The following is a 13,255-nucleotide window of genomic DNA, read 5'->3' as shown; positions in this document are numbered from 1 at the left end:
CCTGAGAGTTTCCTTTTGTATCCATCTTGTCAACCCCATGCATCTTTTCCTGACCCCCATTCCTCTCTACACCCATTGTTTATCCAAAGTCTCCCTCTATCTTGGCCTTCAACTCTGTCTCTGTCTCTATCTCTGTCTCTCTCCCCTGTTAGTTTTGTCCTGTTGCATCCTGATCCATTCAGTGTACCAGTACCTCTTCCACAAGCTCCAAATATCTGCACAAAATAATGAAATAAAAGTCAAAAAGATTGCTTCATTTCATTTTCACTCCACAATGATCCACTTAAAATGCACGTTAAGAGGATGGCTTAAACTTTAGGAAGATTTCTGCCAAGTATTGTACAAACCCACCAGTGGTTTCAGAGGTTTATAAAGTAACCAGACAGGCTGATGGACATACAGATAACCACCAAGGCATAAGCTCCCATGTACATTGTCCAAGTTTGCAAAAGAAAATGGAACTTTGTTGATGCACTCGTGTTGCAAACACAAGTTTCCAGCTGAATACACAGTTTTGTTTTGTTATTGCTTCCTTGTTTTATTATGTACAAGACATGACTCCTGCTTTCTGATTTTTGCATCAATACTTCTCAGTTGCTTGTGGTCTTGATGTGTGTTTTTTCCCTATCTTCCTCAACATTATCTCTCCATTGCTGAAATAAAAGGAAGAAGTTGTGCAAGAGGCCATGCTGATTATGGCAAAGTTGCATTACTTGGAAGGCTCTGCAAAGAATGCATTAAGCATGTACACACATGCTCATCTGGATGAAATAAATCTTGTCAGCGCCCCCACTTACAAAATCCGCATGTTGGCTGAGGCTCATGCGATTAAAGGTGAGCTATTTTCATGTTTCAAAAAAAACAAAACAAAATTCTCCGTTCTTGTCACGTGACTTCAAAGTGTTTTTGTAGACATTGTTCTGTTTCAGATGCCATTATTCCCCCCCCCCCTTTTTTCTGAGGAAAATAACACGGTGATGATGTAATCGGCTCTATCTGTCTGTCTATCACTCTGTCTCCCCTGAAACGGTTGTGCAGAAATTCACCAAATTAAGTGGTTGTGATTACCACATGGCAGGAAGGTGCAAGAGCAGTATCATTTTTGGTCCCACCACCCGGGGCAGGATCAAAAGGTGTTCCCATAAAATGCTATTACGGGACACATTTTAAAACATGTTTACATGGAACTTTGTACATGCAAACACCATTGGGGGAACGCATGAGATGTGTGATGACTTTTTGGGGTGATTTGGCCCCCTGTTCATACCCCAGGTCATGGGAACTTCTGCTCATAGGGGTCAAAACGGGGGGGGGGGGGATTTGATATTCGGTCATTCCTGGTAGAACTTTTTACCATCTTTCAACTTTGCTTTCGGTGGGCAGCATGGGGATTTGTGATGACGCACAATCGACTTCACTTCGTTACCCTCGCCGAAGGATTCGGAGAGGGTATTGCGTTCGGGTCCGTTTGTTTGTCTGCACAGAACTTTCATGTTTTTCTCCACAACTGCTTGTCGGATTGAGATGAAATTTTCACCATTGGTGCGACTACTCATGCAGAATGTTTTCATGATAATTATGATGTCGTAGATCATGTGGTGTGGCAGCCATCTTGGAAAACAGAAAAACTTTGGACCTCTGTATCTCTGAAACTGCACCAAGGAAAACAATTGAAACTTGGCACATAGCAAGTACTCCTCATGTGGAATGAGTTATTTTTTAATGTCATAGGTGCCCTCGTTATGATGTCATCATTGCAAATGTAGAATGCCACACCCGATCGGTATGAAATTTTTTTGGGGTTATTTAGGGATAAAATGGTCCACAGAAAAAAAATTTCCATATCATTGGTCACGTGATTCGGCAGCCATATTGTTTAAAAAAATAATAATAAACCTTCAAAAATCTTTTCTCTGAAGTGGCTGAACAGATTGAGGCAAAACTTTGCACGTATGACTGCCTATCCATAAGGAACAAAAGGGTCACATATATGACGTCGTAGGTCACATAGTTTGGCAGCCATATTGGATTTACCTTAAAACCCATAAATCTCTTCTCCAGAACGGCTGTACAAATCGAGGGAAACTTCACACAAATATTCCCCAACCCATGGGTGTTCAAGTGGCATCAAGCAAGTACTCATGGGGAATGAGTGTGGTATTTTTATGACGTCATCGGTGCCCTCGTTATGACGTCATTGCATATGTAGAATGCTACATCTGATCAGTAAAAAAAAAATTTGGAGGTTTATCTCGGGATAAAATGGTCCACAAAAATTTTTGATGATGTCTTCGGTCATGTGCTTCAGCAGCCGTATTGTTTTTTTTTGTTTTTTTTAACCTTCAAAAAACCATCTTCGCTGAAAAGATCGAGGCGAAACTTTACACATATGACCGCCTATCCATGAGGAACAAAAGGGTTACATATATGACGTCATATATCACAAGGTTTGACAGCCATATTGGATTTACCCTTAAACGTATAAAAATACACTACTCAAAAGAAGTCCTGGCGAGGGTTTGCAATCTCTGATCGCTCTTTTTCTTGTTTCACATATTTTAGTTTTGTTTTTAGTTTTAAAAACTTTTTTTTATTTGTACGAATGTAGCTTTTTTGTTTTCAAATATGTGAGTTTTTAAAATACTGTATAAATGTTTTTGCATAAACCATTATTTTATTATCCTACGCATGCAAAGCAAAAAGTGGGGTGCAGCAATTGGTTTACTGTCTGTCCTTCCATCCGTCAGTCTACAAATGTCAGTTTATGATCGGGGAACAATTTGATTTCGATTGAATGTTATATTTTGAACACTAATCTCAAAAATATACTGCAGTTTAGTTGTACTTCAGTTTTGAATTTGCCCCGATCGCGCATGTACAGAGAGGAGTGAGATAATTATTTTACTCTGTCTGCCTGTCTGGCAGTCAAATAGAATTGAAAATTATTCGAAGCAGGAAACCAAGCTGTTTTTAAAGACGTCATAAAGGATACAGACGACAGGTGTGAAGAACACTTGTAACGTGTGAAATAAGGTGGCGTAAAAGACACAACATCTCCAGCGGTAATCTTCCATATTTTCTTTTTCTCTCTCCGACCTTTAAAGTCTATTTTATTTAATTTGAATTGTATATTTGAATACTGTACGACACAAATCGCCTTTTTAATGATTTGTGTACCACATGATTCCGCTTCTCTCTCAGTGATGGTTGGAGGCTCCAAACCTCAAAGAAGAGGTCAGAATTGTCTCACTGGATATTTATTGGACTTTGGATATCGTCTGCGATCGTGCTCTTTTTGCCACGATGGCTGTCTGTGACATAAATGGCTGTCTTCATACCTGGCACTATGACTTCCTTCACTCACACAATTGATGCTTTACTATCGATAGAACCATCCCTCTCTTCTTCCAGTGTAGGCTGGAAATTCCCACAGCAGTCTTGTTCCTCCTCTCGATGAATGACATCTCTAGTGCTTTGGATTTTTTTGACATCTTTATTTTTTAGATGCAGGTCTGTTGAATAGAAAATGTCTTTCAATCCTGGCAGATATCATAATCCCATGCTCTCACTCCAGAAGGATTGTCAAATTAACTTGGCTGAATGTTTCCAAGGTCAGCCACTGGAAGAGGCTTAATCACTTAAAATTCTAGGTCTCAGCATTAGCCATGACTTCTAATGGGGCAACCACTCTTACTGGCTCTCATTCTAGATCCATTTGTATTAGCTCTCTCAGTTTCAGTCTCTCTCTCTCTCTCTTTCTCTCTCTCTCTCTCTCTCTCTCTCTCTCTCTCTCTCTCTCTCTCTCTCTCTCTCTCTCTCTCTCTTTCTCTCTTTCTCTCTTTCTCTCTTTCTCTCTTTCTCTCTTTCTCTCTTTCTCTCTTTCTCTCTTTCTCTCTTTCTCTCTTTCTCTCTTTCTCTCTTTCTCTCTTTCTCTCTTTCTCTCTTTCTCTCTTTCTCTCTTTCTCTCTTTCTCTCTTTCTCTCTTTCTCTCTTTCTCTCTTTCTCTCTTTCTCTCTTTCTCTCTTTCTCTCTTTCTCTCTTTCTCTCTTTCTCTTTTTTTCTCTCTCTCTCTTTCTCTCTTTCTTTCTTTCTCTCTTTCTCTCTTTCTCTCTTTCTCTCTTTCTCTCTTTCTCTCTTTCTCTCTTTCTCTCTTTCTCTCTTTCTCTCTTTCTCTCTTTCTCTCTTTCTCTCTTTCTCTCTTTCTCTCTTTCTCTCTTTCTCTCTTTCTCTCTTTCTCTCTTTCTCTCTTTCTCTCTTTCTCTCTTTCTCTCTTTCTCTCTTTCTCTCTTTCTCTCTTTCTCTCTTTCTCTCTTTCTCTCTTTCTCTCTTTCTCTCTTTCTCTCTTTCTCTCTTTCTCTCTTTCTCTCTTTCTCTCTTTCTCTCTTTCTCTCTCTCTTTCTCTCTTCTCTCTCTTTCTCTTCCCCCTCTCTTTCTCTTCCCCCCTCTCTTTCTCTTCCCACCTCTCTTTCTCTTCCCCCTCTCTTTCTCTTCTCTTTCTCTCTTTCTCTCTTTCTCTCTTTCTCTTTCTCCCCCTCTCTTTCTCTTCCCCCCTCTCTTTCTCTTCCCCCTCTCTTTCTCTTTCTCTTCCCTCTCTTTCTCTTCCCCCTCTCTTTCTCTTCCCCCTCTCTTTCTCTTCCCCCTCTCTTTCTCTTCCCCCCTCTCTTTCTCTTCCCCCTCTCTTTCTCTTCCCCCTCTCTTTCTCTTCCCCCTCTCTTTCTCTTCCCCCCTCTCTTTCTCTTCCCCCCTCTCTTTCTCTTCCCCCCTCTCTTTCTCTTCCCCCTCTCTTTCTCTTCCCCCCCTCTCTTTCTCTTCCCCCCTCTCTTTCTCTTCCCCCCTCTCTTTCTCTTCCCCCTCTCTTTCTCTTCCCCCCTCTCTTTCTCTTCCCCCTCTCTTTCTCTTCCCCCCTCTCTTTCTCTTCCCCCCTCTCTTTCTCTTCCCCCCTCTCTTTCTCTTCCCCCCTCTCTTTCTCTTCCCCCTCTCTTTCTCTTCCCCCTCTCTTTCTCTTCCCCCCTCTCTTTCTCTTCCCCCTCTCTTTCTCTTCCCCCCTCTCTTTCTCTTCCCCCCTCTCTTTCTCTTCCCCCCCTCTCTTTCTCTTCCCCCCTCTCTTTCTCTTCCCCCTCTCTTTCTCTTCCCCCCTCTCTTTCTCTTCCCCCCTCTCTTTCTCTTCCCCCCCTCTCTTTCTCTTCCCCCCCTCTCTTTCTCTTCCCCCTCTCTTTCTCTTCCCCCCTCTCTTTCTCTTCCCCCCTCTCTTTCTCTTCCCCCCTCTCTTTCTCTTCCCCCCCTCTCTTTCTCTTCCCCCCTCTCTTTCTCTTCCCCCTCTCTTTCTCTTCCCCCCTCTCTTTCTCTTCCCCCTCTCTTTCTCTTCCCCCTCTCTTTCTCTTCCCCCCTCTCTCTCTCTCTCTTCCCCCTCTCTTTCTCTTCCCCCCTCTCTTTCTCTTCCCCCTCTCTTTCTCTTTCTCTTCCCCCCTCTCTTTCTCTTCCCCCTCTCTTTCTCTTCCCCCTCTCTTTCTCTTCCCCCCTCTCTTTCTCTTCCCCCCTCTCTTTCTCTTCCCCCTCTCTTTCTCTTCCCCCCTCTCTTTCTCTTCCCCCCTCTCTTTCTCTTCCCCCCTCTCTTTCTCTTCCCCCCTCTCTTTCTCTTCCCCCCTCTCTTTCTCTTCCCCCCTCTCTTTCTCTTCCCCCCTCTCTTTCTCTTCCCCCCCTCTCTTTCTCTTCCCCCTCTCTTTCTCTTCCCCCCTCTCTTTCTCTTCCCCCCTCTCTTTCTCTTCCCCCCCTCTCTTTCTCTTCCCCCCTCTCTTTCTCTTCCCCCCTCTCTTTCTCTTCCCCCCTCTCTTTCTCTTCCCCCCTCTCTTTCTCTTCCCCCCCTCTCTTTCTCTTCCCCCCTCTCTTTCTCTTCCCCCCTCTCTTTCTCTTCCCCCTCTCTTTCTCTTCCCCCCTCTCTTTCTCTTCCCCCCTCTCTTTCTCTTCCCCCCTCTCTTTCTCTTCCCCCCTCTCTTTCTCTTCCCCCCTCTCTTTCTCTTCCCCCCCTCTCTTTCTCTTCCCCCCCTCTCTTTCTCTTCCCCCCCTCTCTTTCTCTTCCCCCCTCTCTTTCTCTTCCCCCCTCTCTTTCTCTTCCCCCCTCTCTTTCTCTTCCCCCCTCTCTTTCTCTTCCCCCCCTCTCTTTCTCTTCCCCCCTCTCTTTCTCTTCCCCCCCTCTCTTTCTCTTCCCCCCTCTCTTTCTCTTCCCCCCTCTCTTTCTCTTCCCCCCTCTCTTTCTCTTCCCCCTCTCTTTCTCTTCCCCCCTCTCTTTCTCTTCCCCCTCTCTTTCTCTTCCCCCCTCTCTTTCTCTTCCCCCCTCTCTTTCTCTTCCCCCCCTCTCTTTCTCTTCCCCCCTCTCTTTCTCTTCCCCCCTCTCTTTCTCTTCCCCCCTCTCTTTCTCTTCCCCCCCTCTCTTTCTCTTCCCCCCTCTCTTTCTCTTCCCCCCCTCTCTTTCTCTTCCCCCTCTCTTTCTCTTCCCCCCTCTCTTTCTCTTCCCCCCTCTCTTTCTCTTCCCCCCTCTCTTTCTCTTCCCCCTCTCTTTCTCTTCCCCCCTCTCTTTCTCTTCCCCCCTCTCTTTCTCTTCCCCCTCTCTTTCTCTTCCCCCCCTCTCTTTCTCTTCCCCCTCTCTTTCTCTTCCCCCCTCTCTTTCTCTTCCCCCCTCTCTTTCTCTTCCCCCCTCTCTTTCTCTTCCCCCCCTCTCTTTCTCTTCCCCCCTCTCTTTCTCTTCCCCCCTCTCTTTCTCTTCCCCCCTCTCTTTCTCTTCCCCCCTCTCTTTCTCTTCCCCCCTCTCTTTCTCTTCCCCCCCTCTCTTTCTCTTCCCCCCTCTCTTTCTCTTCCCCCCTCTCTTTCTCTTCCCCCCTCTCTTTCTCTTCCCCCTCTCTTTCTCTTCCCCCTCTCTTTCTCTTCCCCCTCTCTTTCTCTTCCCCCTCTCTTTCTCTTCCCCCCTCTCTTTCTCTTCCCCCCTCTCTTTCTCTTCCCCCCTCTCTTTCTCTTCCCCCTCTCTTTCTCTTCCCCCCCTCTCTTTCTCTTCCCCCCTCTCTTTCTCTTCCCCCCTCTCTTTCTCTTCCCCCCCTCTCTTTCTCTTCCCCCCTCTCTTTCTCTTCCCCCCCCTCTCTTTCTCTTCCCCCTCTCTTTCTCTTCCCCCCTCTCTTTCTCTTCCCCCCTCTCTTTCTCTTCCCCCCTCTCTTTCTCTTCCCCCTCTCTTTCTCTTCCCCCTCTCTTTCTCTTCCCCCTCTCTTTCTCTTCCCCCCTCTCTTTCTCTTCCCCCCTCTCTTTCTCTTCCCCCCTCTCTTTCTCTTCCCCCTCTCTTTCTCTTCCCCCTCTCTTTCTCTTCCCCCCTCTCTTTCTCTTCCCCCCTCTCTTTCTCTTCCCCCCTCTCTTTCTCTTCCCCCTCTCTTTCTCTTCCCCCCTCTCTTTCTCTTCCCCCCTCTCTTTCTCTTCCCCCCTCTCTTTCTCTTCCCCCCTCTCTTTCTCTTCCCCCCTCTCTTTCTCTTCCCCCCCTCTCTTTCTCTTCCCCCCTCTCTTTCTCTTCCCCCCTCTCTTTCTCTTCCCCCCTCTCTTTCTCTTCCCCCCTCTCTTTCTCTTCCCCCTCTCTTTCTCTTCCCCCCCTCTCTTTCTCTTCCCCCTCTCTTTCTCTTCCCCCCTCTCTTTCTCTTCCCCCCTCTCTTTCTCTTCCCCCCTCTCTTTCTCTTCCCCCCCTCTCTTTCTCTTCCCCCCTCTCTTTCTCTTCCCCCCCTCTCTTTCTCTTCCCCCCTCTCTTTCTCTTCCCCCCCTCTCTTTCTCTTCCCCCCTCTCTTTCTCTTCCCCCCTCTCTTTCTCTTCCCCCCCTCTCTTTCTCTTCCCCCCTCTCTTTCTCTTCCCCCCTCTCTTTCTCTTCCCCCCTCTCTTTCTCTTCCCCCTCTCTTTCTCTTCCCCCCTCTCTTTCTCTTCCCCCTCTCTTTCTCTTCCCCCCCTCTCTTTCTCTTCCCCCCTCTCTTTCTCTTCCCCCCTCTCTTTCTCTTCCCCCCTCTCTTTCTCTTCCCCCCTCTCTTTCTCTTCCCCCCTCTCTTTCTCTTCCCCCCTCTCTTTCTCTTCCCCCTCTCTTTCTCTTTCCCTCTCTTTCTCTTCCCTCCCTCTCTTTCTCTTCCCTCCCTCTCTTCCTCTTCCCTCCCTCTCTTTCTCTTCCCTCCCTCTCTTTCTCTTCCCTCCCTCTCTTTCTCTTTCCCTCTCTTTCTCTTTCCCCCTCTCTTTCTCTTCCCCCCTCTCTTTCTCTTCCCCCCTCTCTTTCTCTTTCCCTCTCTTTCTCTTTCCCTCTCTTTCTCTTTCCCTCTCTTTCTCTTCCCCCCTCTCTTTCTCTCTTTCTCTCTTTCTCTTCCCCCCTCTCTTTCTCTCTTTCTCTCTTTCTCTCTTTCTCTCTTTCTCTTCCCCCCTCTCTTTCTCTCTTTCTCTCTTTCTCTCTTTCTCTCTTTCTCTCTTTCTCTTCCCCCTCTCTTTCTCTCTTTCTCTCTTTCTCTTCCCCCTCTCTTTCTCTCTTTCTCTCTTTCTCTTCCCCCCCTCTCTTTCTCTTCCCCCCTCTCTTTCTCTTTCCCTCTCTTTCTCTTTCCCTCTCTTTCTCTTTCCCTCTCTTTCTCTTTCCCTCTCTTTCTCTTTCTCTCTTTCTCTTTCCCTCTCTTTCTCTTTCTCTCTTTCTCTTCCCCCTCTCTTTCTCTCTTTCTCTCTTTCTCTTCCCCCTCTCTTTCTCTCTTTCTCTCTTTCTCTTCCCCCCTCTCTTTCTCTCTTTCTCTCTTTCTCTTCCCCCTCTCTTTCTCTCTCTTTCTCTCTTTCTCTTCCCCCCTCTCTTTCTCTCTTTCTCTCTTTCTCTTCCCCCTCTCTTTCTCTCTTTCTCTCTTTCTCTTCCCCCCTCTCTTTCTCTCTTTCTCTCTTTCTCTTCCCCCTCTCTTTCTCTCTTTCTCTCTTTCTCTTCCCCCTCTCTTTCTCTCTTTCTCTCTTTCTCTTCCCCCTCTCTTTCTCTCTTTCTCTCTTTCTCTTCCCCCCTCTCTTTCTCTCTTTCTCTCTTTCTCTTCCCCCCTCTCTTTCTCTCTTTCTCTCTTTCTCTTCCCCCTCTCTCTTTCTCTCTTTCTCTCTTTCTCTTCCCCCCTCTCTTTCTCTCTTTCTCTCTTTCTCTTCCCCCCTCTCTTTCTCTCTTTCTCTCTTTCTCTTCCCCCCTCTCTTTCTCTCTTTCTCTCTTTCTCTTCCCCCCTCTCTTTCTCTCTTTCTCTTCCCCTCGGATACATATTTTCCCAGTAACTCCATGCTGGTTTAATTCCAAAAATCCAGGCTTTTGCCCCACCTCCACACTTTGTTTTATTTTTATTGTTTTTTTTTTACCTCTTCTCCGTTTGTGCAGCTCCTTGTGGAAGAAGTTATATTGTTGCGGGGTGTCGGCCACGAACACGACCGCTAGATGGAGCAATAGAGTCGGCTCGACCGATCACCTGGAATTCGGATCGTACTTCGGAAAACTACGGGTCCCTTTTTGGTCCGAAGTTCGCCAATAGACAGACCACCTGGGGTAGGGTCGATTGCCAATTTCAATTTACCAAAATACCCACTTGGTCCAACCTACCGGGGAAATTTACCCTCGACGGCTCCCGTACGGAACGAGCTGCTTAGCGTACTCGTTCCGTGTGCGATCCGAGCGGTTTGATCGCCGAGATCCGTCGGTACCAAATATCCCGTTGCAATGGCCTGGCTAATTTTGCAACACGCAGCACGCAAAGTCAATGAAGGAATAGACATGAATGAGCTGAAACGTTGAACAATCGGGGTATTTATTTACAATAGGGGTGGGGGGGGGGGATGAGGGGAGCACTTAAGGGCAGAGTTAAACCGAATATGAATAAATGCATGTATATACAGGCAAAAAGCACTTGTGCGATTCACTATTTAGCAGACGGGCCCACGGACACACACACACGTACAGACACCCAAAGAATCGGACCGAATGGTCTTTATTCAGATCTCCAGCCCGGAGGACAGTCGGGCTGAAGACCAGGGTCTGTCTTGGACCTGTCCACCTCGTATGGTCTTCAAGATGACTCGGTCCGGGCGCCAGCGGGAGGCGAGCCGAATCCAGGCACCCGCGAGCGACCCATGCGGTTCTTGCGGGGCGGATGGTGTCCCTCAAGCTCGCGCATTCGCCGGGAGAGGCACGGCGCCCAATACTTGTAGTCCTTGTCGGGGACTGGCGTCGCTCGAGCTCTCAATCGTGAGGAGGGGGACAAAGACGACGACCAAGACCAGCTTCTGTAGGCTCCTCAGGCTCCTCAGGCTCTCTACCAGCCAGGACCGATTCCCTTTTTATGCACTCCAGCGTGGCTCAACCTGTCCTCCACTCGGCGTGCTGCCCAGCGAATCGGTGGGTGGGGGCATGACCCCTCCCCCACTGAGTGCGCGGAGAATCCGGGAGCTGAGGGTTATCGTCGTTCTCTGCAGAACTGTAGGAAGCCGTTGCTGTCATCGTTGCTGTCTTTGCTGATGGTGTTATAAATAAAAAGGAAATCCTAACTATCAAAAGTAACTCACAGCGCACGAACGTTTATTTACCCATTGGACAAGGGAAAGGAAGCTATCTATAAAACACATTCTTACCGATGTAACTGATCTATAGGACCTGTATGTTGTGTGAGATAGGTTTCCAAATTCACAACAATATTGCATTCTTCCATCCAAGGCTTCAAGCAAGCCATATACAACCTTCTCATGTCATCCTCCATCCCTATATTTCCCATCAGACAGGTTGGTGGTCTCTGTCTAATACCGCCTCCTTTCTGGTCTTGCATTCTCTTCTTTTTCTGTGCCCTGCCTCCCCTCCCCCCCCGCACCCCGCCTCCCCCTAAAGGTTTCTGCAGGGCGCATGCAGTCCACCACCAACCCCGTTCTGGTGAAACTCCCACAACCCAATATCACTGCTCACCTCCACTCTTTCGTTCCACTTTTCTCCTGCCTGTGGAATCGATTGACACATTCTCTTCAATCTTATTCTTCTCTCCGGATTTTCAAGACAGCTGTTCACTACCATCTCAGATCATGCCCCCATCCAAAACTATGATATCGTCGGACCCCTATATATGGGGGATATGTTCGTTATTCGTGGGGGATATGTTCCTGGAAAATGTCGAGTACGTGAATAGTGGGGCATTGTTTCAATGGAAAAAGGGGCGATAGGTTCCTGGTTTATCATGATTCATCAGGGAAAATCATAAATCCCATGAAATATCGTGAATACGCCTGGGAAAAAACATGGGGGAAAAAAACGGCAATACTCCGCGAAAAACTGTGAGACCGTGAACACGCCCGTGGAAAACCGTGAAAACGGCTGCAAAAATGGGAGAGAAAAAATATATACATATATATATATATATATATATATATATATATATATATATATATATATATATATATATATATACATATATATATATATATATATATATATATATATATATATATATATATATATATATATATGAGCCTGGTGTTGGCGCAGTGGTTAGGGCAGCGGCTTGGGATCCAAAAGGTCCTGAGTTCAAGCCCCGTTGAGCCACTGAATTAATACACCAGGGGGTTGACTCAGCCTGTCATCCTTCCGAGGTCGGCGAAATGAGTACCAGTATACTGGGCCGGTGTATACCCCGGTTAAAATAGGTGTACCATATCCCTGTGTCGTAAGAGGCGACCAGGGTTGCGTCAGGAAGGGCATCCGGCGTAAAACATGTGCCAAATCACTATGCGGATCATAATGGATGATCCGCTGTGGCGACCCCTAACGGGAGCAGCCGAAAGAAGAAGAAGAGATATATACACATCCATATATATATACATCCATATATATATATAAATATATACATCCATATATATATATATATGTGTATATATATGTATATATATGTATATATATACATATATATATATTTAAAAACCGCATGGAATATGCGAAGCACAGGGCCGCGAATGTCGAAGCAGCTTGCATTTTATGAACTGAGAATACGCGGGGCCCGCAAATAGCGAATCTGCGAATAGCAGGGTCCAACAGTATTTTTTTCATCCCTGTTAACCCCTCCCCTCCACCAACCCCCCCCCATCCCTCCAAGCACATTTCCTCCCAAATTTACAGTTTTTTTTCTTCCTGAGATTTTGCTTCTGTATTAATGTTGTCCACCCCTCATGTCCTCACCTTGTCCTTATTCTTTCCCCAACTCCTTTATCTTCAAGGTGTCTCTCAAATTGTCCCTAAATGCTGCTGTTGTGTGTTTTTTTCCCCCTCCTGCTGTTCTGTTGTGTCCTGATCCAGTCTGTTCTAGCTCCTCCACTGTGTGTGTGTGCGTGTGCGTGTGTGTGTGCGTGTGTGCGTGCGTGTGTGCGTGCGTGTGTGCGTGCCTGCGTGCGTGCGTGCGTGCGTTTTTTAGGGGGTCAAATGCTTCAAGTAAAGTATGTATACATATAGATTATGATTGGTACACTTTATTTACTTTCCCAACACTGAGATCTGATGCTAAATAAACATTGAACATCATAAATGATCTCCCTCATGGAATAATTCATATGCACATTTATGCTGTCACATAAGGCCACATCCTCCAGTTCATCACACTTTTATTTACCATCTAAACCCACTCTGGGAAATCAGAGCAGAATCTGGGAAATTGGGCAGAATATCAAGACAAACGGCTTCTCTTCTAAAAGTTGTGTTGGTGTGTTTACAATCCACAAATGAATGCAAATGGCTGTGTTGATGCCCCCACCATTCCCCCACCATCCCCCCCACCTCCAAAAATGCAATGCTCCAAAATATTGCATCACTGCATGCACATTACAAGTTAGTTTGTTAGCCCAGCCCAAATTTATTTTACAAATATTTTGATAGAACCTTCATTATCCCACAAACCGTGATCACACTCTTGAGCAGCATTGTGCAAGGGAGGTGGGAGGGATGGTGAGTACAACAGAGGGATCACGGAGGTGTGGTGAGTGGGAGGGATGGCGAGCGCCAAGGGGGTGGGAGGGACGGCAGCGCGCAAGGGATGGATGATATATATATATATATATATATATATATATATATATATTATATATATATATTACATGCTCTACACCATTGGAGTCCAGCATATATTAAAAAACAAGATCACTTTTTAGAATCTGAATGCAACACAACATCTACACTTAAAAATTATACTTTACCCCAAAAAATGTACACTATACATAACACTCACGTATTCAT

The 13,255-nt window shown here is 46.3% G+C and overlaps 1 protein-coding gene across 2 annotated transcripts in view; it reads left to right on the top strand.

Annotated features, from left to right (window-relative positions):
* LOC147029063 (tetratricopeptide repeat protein 7B-like) overlaps window positions 1–13,255 on the top strand; it is a 251,547-nt gene that overhangs the window by 21,805 nt on the left and 216,487 nt on the right. For both annotated transcript variants that reach the window (XM_085879989.1, XM_085879990.1), the window contains exon 3: window positions 666–834. In XM_085879989.1, the coding sequence (XP_085736115.1) occupies window positions 666–834 (169 nt within the window). The remainder of the gene's footprint in view (window positions 1–665; window positions 835–13,255) is intronic.

Source organism: Eptatretus burgeri, chromosome 4, assembly GCF_056783735.1.
Source record: "Eptatretus burgeri isolate ZD-2024b chromosome 4, Ebu_testis_v1, whole genome shotgun sequence".
Taxonomy (NCBI): domain Eukaryota; kingdom Metazoa; phylum Chordata; class Myxini; order Myxiniformes; family Myxinidae; genus Eptatretus; species Eptatretus burgeri.
Note: the sequence above shows the minus strand (reverse complement) of the source record. Positions and strands in the feature narration are given on the sequence as shown.